General features: G+C 45.3%; 1 protein-coding gene across 1 annotated transcript; it reads right to left on the bottom strand.

The window, feature by feature from the left end:
* Positions 1-265: 265 nt before the first annotated feature.
* On the bottom strand, positions 266-16051 carry SRD5A3 (steroid 5 alpha-reductase 3). The gene is made up of 5 exons (XM_038556142.1): positions 15808-16051; positions 8379-8521; positions 6156-6353; positions 2688-2822; positions 266-1801 (listed from the first exon to the last, which is right to left on the bottom strand). Exons 1-5 carry the CDS (start codon positions 16026-16028, stop codon positions 1542-1544), a joined length of 957 nt encoding a protein of 318 aa, XP_038412070.1. The 5' UTR covers positions 16029-16051; the 3' UTR covers positions 266-1541.
* Between the last annotated feature and the right edge of the window lie 854 nt (positions 16052-16905).

Here is a 16905-nt window from a genome sequence, read left to right as displayed (position 1 = left end):
TAGGTATGAAAGGGCATGCTATAGCAAAATACATCTTTCCCCAAATAGTTTGCTATTAAAAATTATGTGTGCCATTTGTGTGGGAATTAAGCCCAGATGGCAACATGCTTTCCATTTCCGGTGTAGGAAGCTTTATTCCTGAGTCCTGGTCCTGAGGATGGCAAACCTAAATGATGAATGAAATGAATACATCATTTATCTGCATAGACTGAGCAACCAAGTGGAGTGGTGTTTGGTGGATGGGAGAGGAAATGCTACAGCAGAATTATTTTTAAAAATGTGCTTTCATATACATACATTGAAAATCTGGATTAAGAAGAATCTCAATTAACGGCTTTGGTTTACAACTCCAAGGGTGAGGATGGGAGGACATTCTTAGGCTGCACTTGATGATGTGTCTGATTAATGATGAGGTTCTTTCTCCCACAGTTAGGTGCATATTAGTGCAAAACTTTAGTAGCTAGTAGACTATGACACCTGCACAAAAGCAATCAGGTTGATGCCCCAGTCACTAAGCCAGGAAATCTTATGTTGCACAGTTGTACCGTTTTTACTGCATTGCTCGGCCTTAGCATTAGTTTTCAAGTTGTTTTTCTTTTAAACCATGCAGTTATTTCCCTTTGATCTAATGTTTTTTCCTTTAACATAAACTATTTTAGTGTAAACTTTATTCCCCAAAATCTTCAGATTCACTGCATTAAAATAGTTCGGTAGTTAAACTCAGGCAAAGCTTAATCCAGTTTGAATAACTGGGTATGAATGAGGCTATAGCTCTATCCAGTCTGCAGCAAAGGTCGATCTATTCACTGAAGGCTCTTTACACATCAATATAAAAATATTTTATTTTCAGATGCTTTCACTTTAAAGGTACTTCCTTGGAAGAGATGTCAAAAAAAGGTATTAAATAAAAGATTTCAAACCTCCTGTTAGGCTATGATTTGAGGGGGAAATGAGTGGAAACCACGATTGCTGGTTACATAACTGGAAATTTTGGTGGCCATATGTGAAAGTGTAAACTATCTCCAACAGACTCATTTTTCCCTGAATCTGTTGGTGTGAAATTATATATTGTTATTTTCAAACTCTTCTGCTTTTTATTGAAATACAACAGTTACTCAGCACCTACTATGTTGCTTATTATGTAGTCCCGCTCATTTGTCCCTAACAAAAACCAAGCCACGGATGGTCTTCTCCCCTCCTCTGGGGATGTGTGTGCATGTGTGAAGTGTCTATATATTCTTGGTACTTCCCCTTTGAGCCAGCTTGGAGAAGTCTCATCTACTTTTTAGCAGTTGGTTGGTCTTAATAAAGCCTCTGAAGGTAGACATGGCACTCCCAGGTCTGCCAGAAGTATTTCTTCTTTGAAGATTCATTTTCTTGAGGAGTATTGCTTTGTTCATTCAGTGAAGACTTGTGGGTATAAAAATGGAGCACAGAGTTTCAAACCATTCTGCAGGAACTGTACTTTGGTCCCTAGATGTTGTCTCGAGGAAGTGAACCTGTCACCTGGCTTGCATTCTTCATGCAACCTTGAGGTTATCTTAAAATAGGAACGGCAGGAAAGCTTTCCTATGCTTTGGATAGGAGACAAAATTGCTTTTGTAGAATTTGTGGCTGAGGAGAGCACACAGGGCCTGGCTGAAGAAAACATATGTCACCACGAGCCACCAAGTTAAGTTGTGGAATCCAAAGGTGACAGCCATGGAGATGTAGATCATCAGCTCTGCTAAGTAGTTAGGGGAAGAAACATATTCAAACCAGTCCCCAAAAGGGATTCGGTGGTTACAGTGGATGACCACTCCTGAAACAGAAACAGAAGACTTCCTGAACATAGAAGTTGTGGAAAGCAAGCTTACCACCTCGGGCCCCAAGTAATTTACAAAAACTCTGATTTAAAAAAAGAGGATCACAAACCTGTGTGCAAACCCACTTCCTGTCACACTTCCACTGTCAACTGACTATGTGTTAAAAAGCTACACGTTTAAATTATACCATCGACTGAAGATAAGCACAGAGGGAAGCCTGTTTCTCCACCAAGCCTCCTACCTAGTCATTAGAGCTCAGACTGCAGAGTCAGACTGCGTGAGTTCAAATCCTGACTCTACTACTTACATGTCATGGAACTCTGGAAAAGTTGTTTAACACCTCCGTGCCTCAGTTTCCTCATCTGTATAGTGAGGAGGAGACTGTTCTCACCTCAAGTGAGTGCTGTGAAGCTATGTAAAGCACCAGGAACAGGGTTCGGCATAGCATAAGTACTTTATAAATGTTGAACAGTATTATACCATTTTTGATACTTCAAAAAAACTAATAAAAACTGTATCTGTGGCAAGTCAACATGAGCTAGCTAAGAAGTCAAGTTTTTTTGCTTTGGCTGGAATGACACTAACTCAGCATGATGATACGAATACTCACATGCTGGTGAAGCCCGTATCTGCAGTGCAGGCCCCCAAATACGGGCACAGAATAGAACCATAGAATGTCAGGGCTAGATGGCCACGGAAATCTTTCAGCAGAACGCTCTCGTTTTACAAAGGGGAAGATCAAGACCCAGAGAGGTGTCTTATCAAAAATGAGTATTGGATAGATTAGTCAATTAGTTTAGGGCAGGAAAGGAAAAGATAAACAGACACAATGAACTTCTGAGGGTTAAAATGCACATGCAGAGGTTCTAAAAGACATCTCACCTGCTTTATTTTTCCTGAGATTGCCAAGAATAACGTGGCACTTGTACTGATGGGCAGACGACCAGATAAACATCAGCATTCCGAGGATATGGAACCACCGAGCTTGCATCAAGAGATTTTTCCCTATCACATAGACTACAGAAAAAAAAAAAAAAAAAAAAGAATTAGCTTATCAGCCAACCTGCAAAATTTGAGAGGCTCAGGGAAGTATACAGCTCATAGGACACAATTATCCACTTATCCAGTTCCTCACGACTAGAAAATTATCCTGATATAATTTACCAAGTCTGGAGGGGGAGAACCCTGTCCCTGTGGGTGAAGGGGTATGCTCTTTAGCCAGGGGCAGCTCCTACCACATGGACACATTCTCCTGCTCCCTCTTCAAATGCTTCAAGCACGCACAGAGGTTGGCTCTGTGTCCTACTCCTGTGACACACTCTTGCAAAGACTGCTTTGCATTTATATTTCTAAGCCTAGTTTTATGTCTTCTTTCTTATAGTCTACTGTCAGGAAAACACTCCTAAAGGAATCTCACCCTGAGTTGCCACCCTAAGCCACTCAGGGGAGACCCTGCATGCAGGACACTGACTTGACTGGCTCCGGCCAATGAAGAAAACCACTGGAAGTAAAGGCTCACAGTGGGACTTCGCAAAAGAGGAGAAATGTACACTGCAAGGTGAAAACCCAAACGTTTTCCCTTTCTGATTAGAAAGAGCCAGGACAGATTTAGTTCAGAAGTAGAAACACTCAAAGTATCTTCTTCCTCTTTCTTCTCCAGCTACCAAGCCGACAGGAAGAAAGCAGGTCTTCTGAGGACTGGAGTCAGAAAACAAAGTAAGGACTTCCTTATGGTCAGCAGGAAGCAGTCAGGCTGCTTAGGAACTTGACTGAAGAAACAAAGTGTTCCATTGACTGTGGACTGACTGAGGGGAAAAGCCTGAGGGGCTGGAACCAAGAGAGACCTTATGGAGCTGATTCAGGTCAGAGAACCAGGAATCCTGCTATTCCCTAGGGGCACTGCAGTAGGACTCAGGTGAGGATGGCTAATGACTAATAGGAGTCCACCAACCTGTGTTCATTTCTTTAAAAAAATTGCCCTATATAAACACTTTCCGATAGACTCTTAATGTTTACTAGACTTACCATTTAATGGAATGGTTATATTTTTATAGGCTAATAATAAACAAAATATGAAAAATAGTTTTGTATTGGAGGGCTATAAGAGCAAGTCATTTTAGGATTAAAAACTGAAGCAAGTGTTTGAGCGTTCACGTCACTGCCAACTCACCCACTCTGATTCAGAGAAAAGTACCTCTGAGGGAAAGACTGCAAAGACTAAGTTGGAATTATAATGCAGACAAGGGGAGGCAGGTGGAAGGCTGAGCGTCCAATCTGTGTGGTATTTAATTCTTTATTTACTCTTTAATTACTGTCTACCGAGCCTGGCATCTCGCACAAGGGATAAAGCAGTGAGTAAGGCAAGATCTCAGGCCTCAGGAGCCCACATTCCAGTGGCAAGGGGCAGACAGAAACAAGTAGGCAAATCAATAACCGAGACAAGTTTAGGTAGAGATGGCATCCTGGGGAAAATAAAATACAGCAGTGTAATGGAGCGTGGTTGGAGGAAGACTTTGAAGATAAGGAGACGAGAAGGTCTGGGCAGCTTACAGATGTTCTTTCTCTTTTACAAGAACCCTCTGATATCAGGATGTGCCCCTAATTACAGATGAAGGTTCTGAGGCTGAGGGTGGCTAAGTAAGCCAGAATTCAGACCCAGGTGCCCCTGACTCCCAAGCCCAGGCTATTCCCGTCAGACACTGCAGCTGGCAAATGTCCCAGTGTATTCTCTCTCAATGAATTCCAGAAGCCAGTTGTCCCCATATTGTCCCAAATGCCTGCATAGGACTTCTTGAGAGATAAGCAGATGAAACAGAAGACAGTTTCAGAAAGCAATGTCTAGAAAGTGATTTTTGTGGGTGTTTCAGCTGCCTCTTCTTGACTGTTTATATAGAAGGGAGGGCAAAAGCTGGGGTCAAGCTAGCAGGTGAAGCTCCAGAGGAGATATGGAATGCCAACGGAGGCTAACACAGTGAAAGCTGGTGGGTTAGCCAAGTGCTTCGGAAAGCTCCTTTGGGTGGAAATCCTATTACCGTTCACCATGAATAACAGGTAAGCTCTTGATATGGGCTGCACGTGAAGGCCACAGCAGAGAGCTCAGGGAGGAAACACTGACCAGGGCTAAATTCACTGGAATCAGATGGAGAGATGCTAGCTGAGTGGCTGAAGCCAATAAATAATTCATAAATTAAGAAAGATCATTTCTCAAGCCATAGAGGCCTTGGGTTGTGCTATAGCAACAGAGATGATGTTCAAGGGGCTACTCTGAAGCCTGAAATCAAACCTGAGGAGAAAGCACACTCCCCAAGTACTGGAAACATCTAGACTTTGGTCTCTATTTACAAGGATGGCTAGGAAATGTGAAGACCTGAACTTAGAGAAAACAGTCATGACTGGTCTCGGTACAGTGTCTGGGCAGAGGGATACCAAAGGTCCAGGGTGAGGTTAGCCTCAGCACTAAAAGCTAACTTCAGTCACCCCAAACGACTTGAGTTCTGTGTAATAAGCATGCATGGTTTTTACAAAAATGACAGCCCTAATGTGTAAGATCTCCAGCCTCCCTCCCCACGCCACACACCCAAAACACACTTCATTTCCTCCACATGAACCAAGGTCATGGTCTTGCTTCCCTCTTCCTGGCTAGTGGAAGCTCAGAAACGTTCAGACACAATCCTGACTCACTACAGTACTCTTTTGTCCTCTCCGCTCAGGCTGCCTCCCTTGAAGGAAAGCTTTGTTATAATCAGAATAATCGTAGGAACTGAATGGCAACAAAATGGCTCTCTATTCCCTCTTCAAATCACTACTTTTCACCACTAGCCCTTCCTCCTTGGGTTTTCTGAGATTTAATCCTGCACCACCCTTCTGCTTTTACACCCGCACCCCAGGGAGACAGAGCCTTTGCTGGGGCAACCTTCTTTGCTGACCCTTTTTTATGTTCTTGGGTGCTCCTTTGTTTCTTGTCCAACTGTTAACCATACTCCCTCTGTCTTCCCAGAGTAACTCCGCATGAGTTCACGGACTTCAGTCCCACCAAGGGAGATCCACATCCCAATTCTTCATCCTTACACCAAGCCTCCTGAACACCTGGCACTTACTACCTTTACTATAGGCATTAGTGCTTACGTTGGCATCTTTCAGGTTTTAGCAATTCTTTTAATAGTTAACATATATCCCCTCGGGCATGTTGACATTTTCTAACTACTAGTTGAGTTCAAACTCTTCAAATGCAAAGTGGGTTGGGCAGGTCTACTTTCAAACTTCTGTAATGCTTCGTGGACTGCTTTGCCTGAGAAGTACCTCATAGGCCCAGTGTGACTCAGCTAACAGAAGACCCCAAGGACCACTCACCGTTCCTGCCATCCATTGGCACTTGGCTCAGCACAGTTAGGCCGGTGAGGACATAGTAGACAAGTCCAAAACAGTACTGGACGACGTGAATCACAGCATTGGAGAAGACACTGACATACAGGCACTCGAAGAGCCTTCGCAAACTGTGTAGCCACAGAAATACTAACACTAAGAATGCAGACAGCGCCAGCTCACTCCCTATAATTCAGAATGCAACATGTTAGCACCTCTCCTTCCAGGATTAACCCAAAGTTAGATTTTTTTTTTCCTGCTGTTTCAACAGATTTTTAAATAAGATTAGAGCTAGGAGAGGACCCTAAAAATCTAGTGTAACACTTTTTTTTTTTTTTAAGTCATGAGGAAGTGGGCCATGTGAAGTTAAGGAATTTGGCTAGTCACAAACTCAGGTTTCTGGACTCTCCATCATGTGAAAGCCTTCCGGTTTTCATAGACGTATGTCACTGTGAAGGAGTCTGTGCACTCAGAACCTGCTATCTGTGGATCTCTGGTTCCTGGAACTAAAAGCCAGATGAAGATGGTCAGGAGAATGCTCGGATGACCTCTAACAACCCCAGCTGGTGGGATCCCTGGGTCAGGGAGACGAGACACAGGCACGCCAAGAAGCAGAAAAGAGGACAGGAACAGAGACGGAGGGAATTATGCATTTCTTTCCATATGAAAAAAAAAAAGAGACAATTATAATTTTCAGGGGACTGTGTGAGCCTTGAGATCTATCTTCCTACCTGTCTTTCATTCCCTCTGCCAAAAGAATTTGGAAGTAATGCTGGTTTTTAAAATGACATAACACCTAGATGTTTTTTTTAAATGAATGTCACATGCACACACAGAGACACACACACAAGAATACAGTGAGGATACAGCTTAACAGATTTTTACAAACTGAACCATGTATTCCACCCATATAATCAGCACCCAGGACATAGAAGCAGAACACAACTAGCACTCCCTTGTATTCCCCTCCAGGCACTGCCTCTCCACCCATGGGTAAGGCCTATCCAGACTTCTATCAGTACAGAATAGCTTTGGGTGTTTTTGTATTTTGCATATAGTAAATCCTAGTTTTAACTCGTTAGGAATAGGTTAAAACAAGTATACAAATAAAACTCCTCACAACCAACCCTCCAAATACCAGAGCCCCAGTGAACCCCACAGTAAACAAAGGAAGAGATAGAGTTTTAGTGGGTGAAGTGGGATATGCTGAGGCCTCCTCCCCTTCCAAGTACAATCTGCATAGGTCTTCCCTTCTGGCTGTCATCGTTTGCAACAAGTCCCTCTGGTTATATAGGAAAGGACTGTTCCCACAGAGCCAGTGGTTTGGCTGTGGGAACAAAAGACAGAGATAGCACCAGAACAATCTGTTTCTAATTCTGCCCCTCACGCTCTCCCTGACATTAATTGAGGCCACCTTATGGTTTTCACCTTCAAGTCCTAATTTTTAAAATTGTTCTGTGTATCCTTTATCCGAGGTAAAGTGAGGTGAATTTAAAGGCTATTTTTTTAAATTTTTTTTTATGATAGTCACAGAGAGAGAGAGAGGCAGAGACACAGGCAGAGGGAGAAGCAGGCTCCATGCACCGGGAGCCCTGACGTGGGATTCGATCCCGGGTCTCCAGGATCACGCCCTGGGCCAAAGGCAGGCGCCAAACCACTGCGCCACCCAGGGATCCCTAAAGGCTATTTTATAGTCTTCTGGTCAACAACTATTTATAGTCAATTTTATTATATAACTAAAGCTTACAGGATAACAAGCGTTTTTAACTGGCGATCAAAAAGTAATTATCTATTTTATTTCTGGGGTTCTGAGACAGGACTTTGGTTCAACTATAGAAATGACAAATGTTTCAAGGCAAACCCGAGGGATCCTAAGAGCTTTTCCAATGAAGTGTATAAAGTGCATAAATTTATCGATAGTACTAAAAATATCAGAGAGAGAACAGCCAGTCCTGTACACAGCACAGCACCCGCTGGGAGTCTGGGGCGAACAGCTGACTCTCAGTGTGTTGTGATCTCAGCGAGGGACATGGAGACACCCCTGTGGCCACCTAGCTAACAACCATGCAGAACTCTTTCTTGCCCTCACCCTCCACTTCCTGGGCCCACAGAGGAGCCCGGGGGTGCCTGTGAAATACCAGGAACATCTCCCTGCAGGCTGAAAGACAAGGAACAGGATGAAATGGTTGTAACTAGCCAGCAGAGTCATACCTTGGAACTGGGCAGCCCCGAGAATTCTGAGCAGACCATGAAGCCAGTTTGGAAAAGGCACTCCCAGGAACAGAGACTGAGTAAGGTGCCAAAGCAGGAAGCCATTCCACAGCACTGAGATGATGTAGAAATGAGAAAAATACCTGCAAGGTTAAACCAGTTTAGGCAGTTATCAGGGGGAGGTCCACTTTAAAGCATTGTGCAGGAAGAATATTTTTAGGCTCCCGATCCTCTTTCCTCCATTCCCAAAGTATAGTTTAGTTTTTTAATAGAACCTGAATCCTGCAGGCGTTCAGATTTTTAAAATCTTTCAAATGATGGGACTGGTAAACTCATAGGTAAAAGAGGCCTCCTGAGGTTAACGGGAATGTGATTGACCTTGTTAAACCTAGATAGAGGGTCAATTAGCAATCTCTCTTATCTCTGGGTAACAGGGTTGGCTCAGGTTCCAACATAGGGGGGACCAGACCCTGGCAAAGAGAACCTAGACTGTGCCAACTCAAGCCAAATGTGTGAAAGATTTCTAAATCCTGGGCAATGTTGCTGCAATAGCCATACAACTGTTACACAACATTTGCAAAACCACAAGCTCTCAGGGTTGCCAGGAACCTTAAAGGTCTTCTGATTCAGTGTTTTCCTAAATTGTGTTGACCTAAATTACTTTTATAATAACATGACAAATATTAACTCATAAAATGAGGTATCAACTCCTGATGGTTATAGCTCCCATCAAATACAGTGCCTATTTTGCAATCAACGTAGTTACAAATGAAAATACAAATAAAGCCGGGGCCAATGAAAATTGGAATTAGCAATGTTACTGTAATGTGAAAGAGGATGTTGGTTTACTGAGATGAAATCATCTACTATAGCACAAAGGCTGAACACGGGTTCTTCTGAGGTCCCTTAACCTATACTTCTATTTTTCTTTAAGTCAACTCAAAATCCTTCTGACTCAGCAGGGTGTCTTCTTTGGTCTTCGACATATCACTTTGTATTAAGCCACCTCCTTGTCTTATTAGTCACACAAAAGTAAATCGACGTCAGGGATTTTTTCTTCCAGATGATCTAGAATATGCTTGTACCAGAAGTGCCTGCAATCCAGTCTGACAAATACTGACCTAATCTGATCCTTCCATAGCAACTCACTTAATTCTCCCAACTACTATTACAAATTCTATCACTGGATCTGCCCCCGCTGAGCTAGCCTGTAGTTCCTTTATTTTTTTTTAAAGATTTATTTATTTATGATAGAGATAGACACAGAGAGAGAGAGAGAGAGAGAGAGAGTCAGAGACACAGGAGGATGGAGAAGCAGGCTCCATGCTGGGAGCCTGATGTGGGAATCGATCCCGGGACTCCAGGATCGTACCCTGGGCCAAAGGCAAGCGCTAAACTGCTGAGCCACCCAGGGATCCCTAGCCTGTAGTTCCTGATTCCAATCTTCTCTGGGCTCAAGAACTTAGTTTCCTCAAGAGTTCACCTGTGTCATTTCCAGTAACCCCCCCCCCCCCCCCCACCTGGCCACTGGTTTTTCGTTGTCTTCCAGGGTCTTTCTTAAGACACACTTCCTAGAACTGAGCCCTGGTATGGTCTGAGCTACAGGAACAGAGCAGAATGTCAGCAGCACCTTGCTCTGGAGGCTTCCACACCGAGGGGAGGGGCCAACTTTTGAAAAGTATCTTCTGGGCCAGCCACTTCATTTCTACCCACTTCATTTCTCCATAAATATTAATGAGAACTTAGAACATGCTGGGCAACGTTCTAGGATCTGGGAACTCAGTGAACAGACCAGGTCTCTGCGTTGATGAAGTTTACCTTTCAGCATATATATGGTCCACAAATGAACCTATGGATATCTAGCATAATGTCGGGTTAGGGGGCAGGGCGGGTGCAGAGGGGAGGCCATTCTGGATGGGTGGCCAAGGGTGGCCTATCTGGAAGTGACATTTGGCTAGAATGAATAAGCCCAGAGAAAGAATTTTCTAGGCAGAGGAAATGACAACCGCAAAGGCTCTGAGGAACAGTAAAGGACATCTGTGTGGGGAGGGCTAGGCGGTCATGTGGGAGAAGCAGATGCTATAGGGTCTTAAAAGGACACTGGCTTTTACGCAGTGTGTTGGGAGCCATTTGTGCAGAGCAACTTAAATAACATATTTTAAAGTCCTTCTGGCTGAGGACAAGTTCTGGAGATTGATAGCGATGGCTGCACAGCAACGTCAATGTATTCAAAACTAATGAACTGTACATCTGATAAGGGCTAAAAATTGCTAAGTGTTATGTATATGTTACCACACATGCACAAAGCACTGCTTTTTCATTTCACTCTTTTTAAAGTTAAAAAAATCCTTCTGGTAAGTAGGCAGAAACAACTCTGTAAAGTTTATTTGGTTATCTTCATGTGGCAGATGAGAAAACCAAGGCTTAGCTGCTAAGTTACATATCCAAGGCCACACAGTAAGTGGTGGCATTAGCTCCAGACTCAGCCCAGATGACTCTGAAGTTAAAAGCACTTTTTTTTTTTTTTTTTTTCTTAAGTGGGCTCCATGCGGGGCCCTGGGATCAAGACCAGAGCTGAGATCGGTATTCAGAAACTTAACCAACTGAGCCTCCCAGACGCCTCCACACTGCTGCCCTTCGAGTTCATGCAACCTAGACCTGCCCGAACCTGCTTTTCTGTCCCTATATTACTCCTGACAATTTATACCAAGCTTAAAGTCAACCAATTGCTCAAATATGTTTGGGAGAAGTTGCTAAGCCCCATCTTGCTATGCCCTACTTGTGCCCTGATGTTTCTGATTCACAGGCAGATTGCTGTTCTAATTCCTACATTTTACACATTCTATCTCGTTTTGCTTGCCTGATTTTCCTCTATAAGAAACATCTTTTGCTCCATAAAACTCTTGCTTTTTAAAAAGACCCAGCTTTAGTCTCAAACAACAGATCTAAGAACTCTACTCTTTTTGTTTTAGACATTCTCTCTCTTTTTCCTCCCTTGGCACTTTGCATAACTGTAGCAGTTTTCCAAGCCTGTGGGAAGAGGGAGAAGGTGATCTTTATGGTAACCCAGGACTTGGCACCAAGCAAGCACTCCCTTGATTCAATAAATATTTTAGTGCTTATTAGGAGCTAGGGACTGCTCTAGGTATCCGGCAATGAAAACAACAGAGGATTCCAGCCTTCCTGGCACTTATGCTCACACTCACACACACAAAAGTAAATTTATAGCATGCCAGCAGGTGGTAACTGTTATGGAGAAAATAAATGCCAGGAAGAGAAGGAATATGGGGGACGGTAGAATGATACTTTTAAACAGGGTGGATAGGTAACACCTCATTGGGAAGGTAATATGTGAGTAGAATTATAGGAAGTGAGGACAGAAACCACGTGGCTATGTGGGGGAAGAACTTTCTAGGTCGGGTTGGGGGGGAGGGCGGCAGGCAGTGCAAAGGCCTGTGAGGTGTGAAGGAAGGTTATAGAGAGGCCCACAAAACTGGATTGGTACCACATGGGGGGCTAACTATAGGGCAGAAGTCAGTGAGGTGGTAGGAACAAAACTACATTGGATCTTGGGCTCTTCCTGTGAGTTGGAAGCCACTGGATGAATCTGAGCCAGGAGGCAGGATCTTATAATACATGTTTGCTGATAGCTAGAACTGATCCAAGGCGCCACTAGGGGGGTTATGGGGCTAAGGACGTGAACCAATGTTTACTGAATTCTGACTAGGTGCCTGGCCCGTGCTAAGTGCTTTAATGTCATGACCGCCCATATGACAAGGAGGGGCTATTATGTGAACACTCTACTCCATACCACTGCCTTTTGCCTGACCCATCATCGCAGCCTCTTATTCAGTCTTCTCCACACGATGGCTGGCCATCCTTTCAAGACCCGAACCACAGAATGTCATGCTTTCTTCCCCATCCTAAAGCCATCAATGGCTTTCCATACACTCAGAACAGAATCTTACCTCCACCAGGGCCCTGGTGAGCCAGCCCTGCCTCCCGCAGTGAACTCATCTCCTGTCCCACACCTCCCTGACCATTCTCTCCAGTGTTGTCACTGCCACTGTCATGGCCACCCCCATTTTGTTCACGATCAAGTAATCCTGCTGGACTTTCTCTGAGGTACTTAATACAAAATTATCTTGCTTGTTTTGTAAGATTTGTTCACATAATTACTGCCTTATAAGAACCAAAGCTCCTGGCACACAAATACTCTATAAATGCGGATTCAATAATTGAAAGAGAAGGTATCTCATCCAAAGTTATTCTGAGTAAGCAGCTAATCAACAAACCAACTAAAACTAAACCCTTTTTTCCTTAAAATTCATTCAAAATATAGTGATCAAGGACCTTGTATTTGTCAGGCACTGAACCAGGGATATGATAACAAGACAAATGTAAACTTATGGCCAGTTTTTAGTCTACAGCAGGGATTCTTTACATTTTTCTTCCATGGATTCCTTTGGTAGTCTGTTGAAGGGTACTGGCCACTTCTTAAAATGGTATCACAAAATACATAGGGATTACCAAGGAAACCAATTATATTGAAGCATAGATAACATAATTACCAAAAAAGAAATTTGTGATATAGTAATATATGTGCTAAATTACTGTTCTCAAATAATAAGATCCAGTGATTCATTCCTGTGGTGATGAAAATAATGTTCTGAGGTTTCTTCAAAAATCTTAATGTGATATTAAAAAAGTTGTTCCAAAAAAATAAAATAAAAAAAATTAAAAAGTTGTCCCAATATTGCAAGTACTGCTAGTTCTATTGTGGTTTGTTGATTACATATATTATTAGGGAAATGCTGAATTTTGGCTACAGGTGAGTGAAGATGTAATTTTTTTCTAATGGAGGTTTGCCTTCAATTCTGTCCACTGGACCTCTGGTTAGGACTGCTGAACCCTGGGGAGAAAAGTCTGGATGGCTTTTTTTGCTACCAGAGCTTAATTCAACTGCAATGCTTTGATGCCATTTGGAAATTTAGAAGAAGTACTTTTATAAACATCACACAAGTCAAGAGCATTGACTCATGTCGGAGATCACCTATTTATTTAGACTTTCTGGGAAGTCAGTAAGCTATGAAGCACAAGGAAAACAAGAAAAGCACCATCGCCTTAATTTAGGAAAAAACGCTACCCAACATTGGTTGTAGAACTGAACAAGCCATGAACTGATTTAAGTTTATTCCTGCCTCCTTAGGAAAAAAAAATCACCCCAAACAAAATCACCTAAGCACCATTTTTAGATGCAGAAATGTGATTTACAGCTGCCTCTAAGCGTAAAAATCATGGGCTTATTTTCACTTTTAAGAGTATGATTGAATTTTGCACAAGGAAAAATATTTAAATAGTATCTAGGCATATTTTTTTTTTTATTGGCCTGGACTTGCTGTATCTTCTTCCAATACTCAAAGAAATGGTAAATTTTGAATAAACAAAACATCCCTTGGACATCATGGGAGGTTCTACTCTAGAATTCTGAAAGAAGAAAAAGGTGTAAATTATGGGAGAAACTGCAACAAGCCCAAAGAGTAGTAACGAATGAAGTAAAGCACCAAGTCTGTTCCTTAGCGGTCGCACCTTTGAGTACTAACAGCTGGGGTACGGGAGCCTGAGAAATGGTTGGCTGTGGGGAATGATTTGAATGAGTCTAATCTAGGGACACCAATACCTTTTTCAAAATTCAGGAAACAAGTTGTTAGAATTCACACTAAGAAATAATTTTTCCGGGACACCTGTGTGGCTCAGCGGTTGAGCACCTGCCTTTGGCCCAGGGCATGATCCTGGAGACCTGGGATCAAGTCCCACATCCGGCTCCCTGCATGGAGCCTGCTTCTCCCTCTGCCTGTGTCTCTGCCTCTCTCTCTCTCTGTATGACTATCATAAACAAATTAAAAAAAAAAATCTTTAAAAAAAATTTTTTTTCGGGACACTTGTGTGGCTCAGCGGTTGAGCATCTGCCTCCCGCCCAGGGTGTGATCCTGGAGACTCGGGATGGAGCCTGCTTCTCCCTCTGCCTATGTCTCTGCCTCTCTTTATGTCTTTCATGAATAAATAAATAAAATCTTAAAAAAATTTTTTTCCTTCACTTTATCAATTAAAAAAGTGATAATCCGGGAGTGCCACTCCCGGAAAGCAGAAAAGGATGTACTGCAACCGGACTTGATTAAAAATTGACTAACCTGTGCTAAATACCTCTACCTCCTCCCATGGCCTCATTCTCCTTCCTCCTCTCCTGGGTGACCCAGTTCTTCCTTCTCAGCGTCAACACCTGGCAACTGTTTCTCCAACAGACACAAGTGGGGGGTTATCTCCGTTTCAGAAACCACATGACAGCCCACATTCTTGTCTGGGGACCTGGGACAGTCTCTGAGAGGTTCAAACGATAACCCCGGGTGTTTTGACACATTAGAAACCTTTTCACATTCCTCTAGACTCCTTCCTACATACATGCATTTAGGATGCATCTTTTTTTTTTTTTTTTTTAAAGATTTCATTTACTTATTCATGAGAGACACAGAGAGAAGCAGAGACCCAGGCAGGGGGAGAAGCAGGCTCCATGCACCGGGAGCCCGACGTGGGATTCGATCCCGGGTCTCCAGGATCACACCTTGGGCTGAAGGCGGCGCTAAACCGCTGGGCCACCCGGGCTGCCCTAGGTGCATCTTAAAGTCAGAAATGCTTCTCTCCAGACCGTCCAGAAGTGTTTGGCTGACTCTTCCCCGCTGTGTTCTGAATTCAAAGTAAAAGACAACAACAACAACAACAAAAACAAAGGCAAACTATAACACGTCTTTACGATTCCTGAAAGCAGCCTACTTTAAGCCCTAACGATTTAATCTTTCGTCGAACTTGGTCGTGAAGTCTGTTGAGAGTCGGATAGAGCTGCGGGCTCAGGCTTGGGCCGCTCTCCCGGGGGCGGAGGGGAGGGCGCCCAGGTGCGAGCGAGGGGGAGGGTCGGTGCCCGTGCGGCCGGAGGGGGTGGCGCCGGGTGGCAGGCCCGCGGCTCGCCGCCTCCCCCGTCCTGACTTCGCGGGTCGGAGACAAATGGGGGAAACTGAGGCCTGCCTCGCGTCCACAAGTGAGGGGCCTCAAGCTACATGATGCGCCCTACAGTGCAGGGGGGGGGGGCGGGGGAAGAACTGGGGGCCCAAAGGCTTTAACCTGCCGCCCGGGGACCAGGCCTACAGTCGGAAGCGCTGCCATTGCCCCGAGGGAGAGGCTCCGCGGGCCTCGGGCATCCCCTGCCCCCCGCACCCCGCCCGGGCCCGACGCGGACGCCGCAGCGCCCCGAGGCCCGGCCCCGGCAGCGCCGCGCGGGGAGCCCGCGCCCGCCTCTGCTGCCCCCTGCCGGCCGCCCGAGCCGCGCCCCGGGCTCTCCGCGCCTCGGCTTCCCGGGCTGCAGCCGGGGCGCGGTTACCTCTTGGGGACGTCAAAGACCCGGCAGGCGGCCGGGCGCGACGGCCCCTCGCGCTTGGTTTTCCCATAGCGGATCAGGTCCTGGAAAAGCGCGCAGGCCGGGAGCAGGCCGGGCGGCACGAGCTGCAGCAGCAGGGTCAGCAGGAAGGCGGCGGTCAGCGTGAGCCACAGGGCGCGCAGCGGCGTCAGCGCCCAGAGCTCGGCCCCGGCCCACGGAGCCATGGCCCGCGCGCCGCCCCGAGCTCCCAGGGCCCGGAGCCCCCGAGCTCCACCGGCCGCAGCAGCCGCCGCCGCCGCCGCCCGCGCGCACACGCCAGGCTCCGCGGGGCGGGGCGTCGGGACGCAGCGGGGGCGGGGACGCGCGTGGCCACGCCCACCGGGGGGCGGGGCCACGCTGGCGCCGGGCGGCCGCGCTGGGTCCCTAAGCGGACTCCGGGACCCTCCGGCGGAACCGGGGAGCGACCCAACCCTGCGACTCGAAGACCTGCCACGAAGTCTGCGCTGCTGCGGTGCTGTCGGTGGAAAAGCGGAATCAACCCTGAACGCTTCACTTTACGGCGTTTAGTTTTTCTTTTTCTTTTTTAAAGATTTTATTTATTTGTTTATGAGAGAGAGAGAGAGAGAGACGGGGCAGAGACCCAGGCAGAGGGAGAAGCAGGCTCCCTGCAGGGGGCCCGATGGGGGACTCGATCCCGGGACCCCAGGATCACACCCCGGGCTGAAGGCGGGTGCTAAACCGCTGAGCCACCCGGGGATCCCCCGACTCACAAACATTCTTTCTTTCTTTCTTTCTTTCTTTCTTTCTTTCTTTCTTTCTTTCTTTCTTTCTTTCTTTCTTTCTTTCTTTCTTTCTTTCTTTCTTTCTTTCTTTCTTTCTTTTTCTTTCTTTCTTTCTTTCTTTTCTTTCTTTCTTTCTTTTCTTTCTTTCTTTCTTTTCTTTTCTTCTTTTCTTTCCTTTCCTTTCCTTTTCTTTCCTTTTCTTTCCTTTTCTTTCTTTTTTTTAATTGGAGTTCAGTTTGCCAACATACAGCATACCACCCAGGGCTCATCCCGCCGAGTGTAGGGCGTTTAGTTAAATCCTGTTGCAACAACACGTCGT

This window comes from Canis lupus, chromosome 13 (genome assembly GCF_011100685.1).
Source record: "Canis lupus familiaris isolate Mischka breed German Shepherd chromosome 13, alternate assembly UU_Cfam_GSD_1.0, whole genome shotgun sequence".
In the NCBI taxonomy this organism is placed as follows: domain Eukaryota; kingdom Metazoa; phylum Chordata; class Mammalia; order Carnivora; family Canidae; genus Canis; species Canis lupus.
Note: the sequence above shows the minus strand (reverse complement) of the source record. Positions and strands in the feature narration are given on the sequence as shown.

What these genes read in the sequence shown, in the direction of transcription:
- SRD5A3 (XM_038556142.1), bottom strand. Translation starts at nt 16,028, where the DNA reads ATGGCTCCGTGGGCCGGGGCCGAGCTCTGGGCGCTGACGCCGCTGCGC. An exon ending in GTCTTTGACGTCCCCAAGAG is followed by an intron (nt 8,522 to 15,807) that starts GTAACCGCGCCC and finishes TTAACCTTGCAG; the next exon opens with GTATTTTTCTCATTTCTACA. An exon ending in CGGGGCTGCCCAGTTCCAAG is followed by an intron (nt 6,354 to 8,378) that starts GTATGACTCTGC and finishes TCTGAATTATAG; the next exon opens with GGAGTGAGCTGGCGCTGTCT.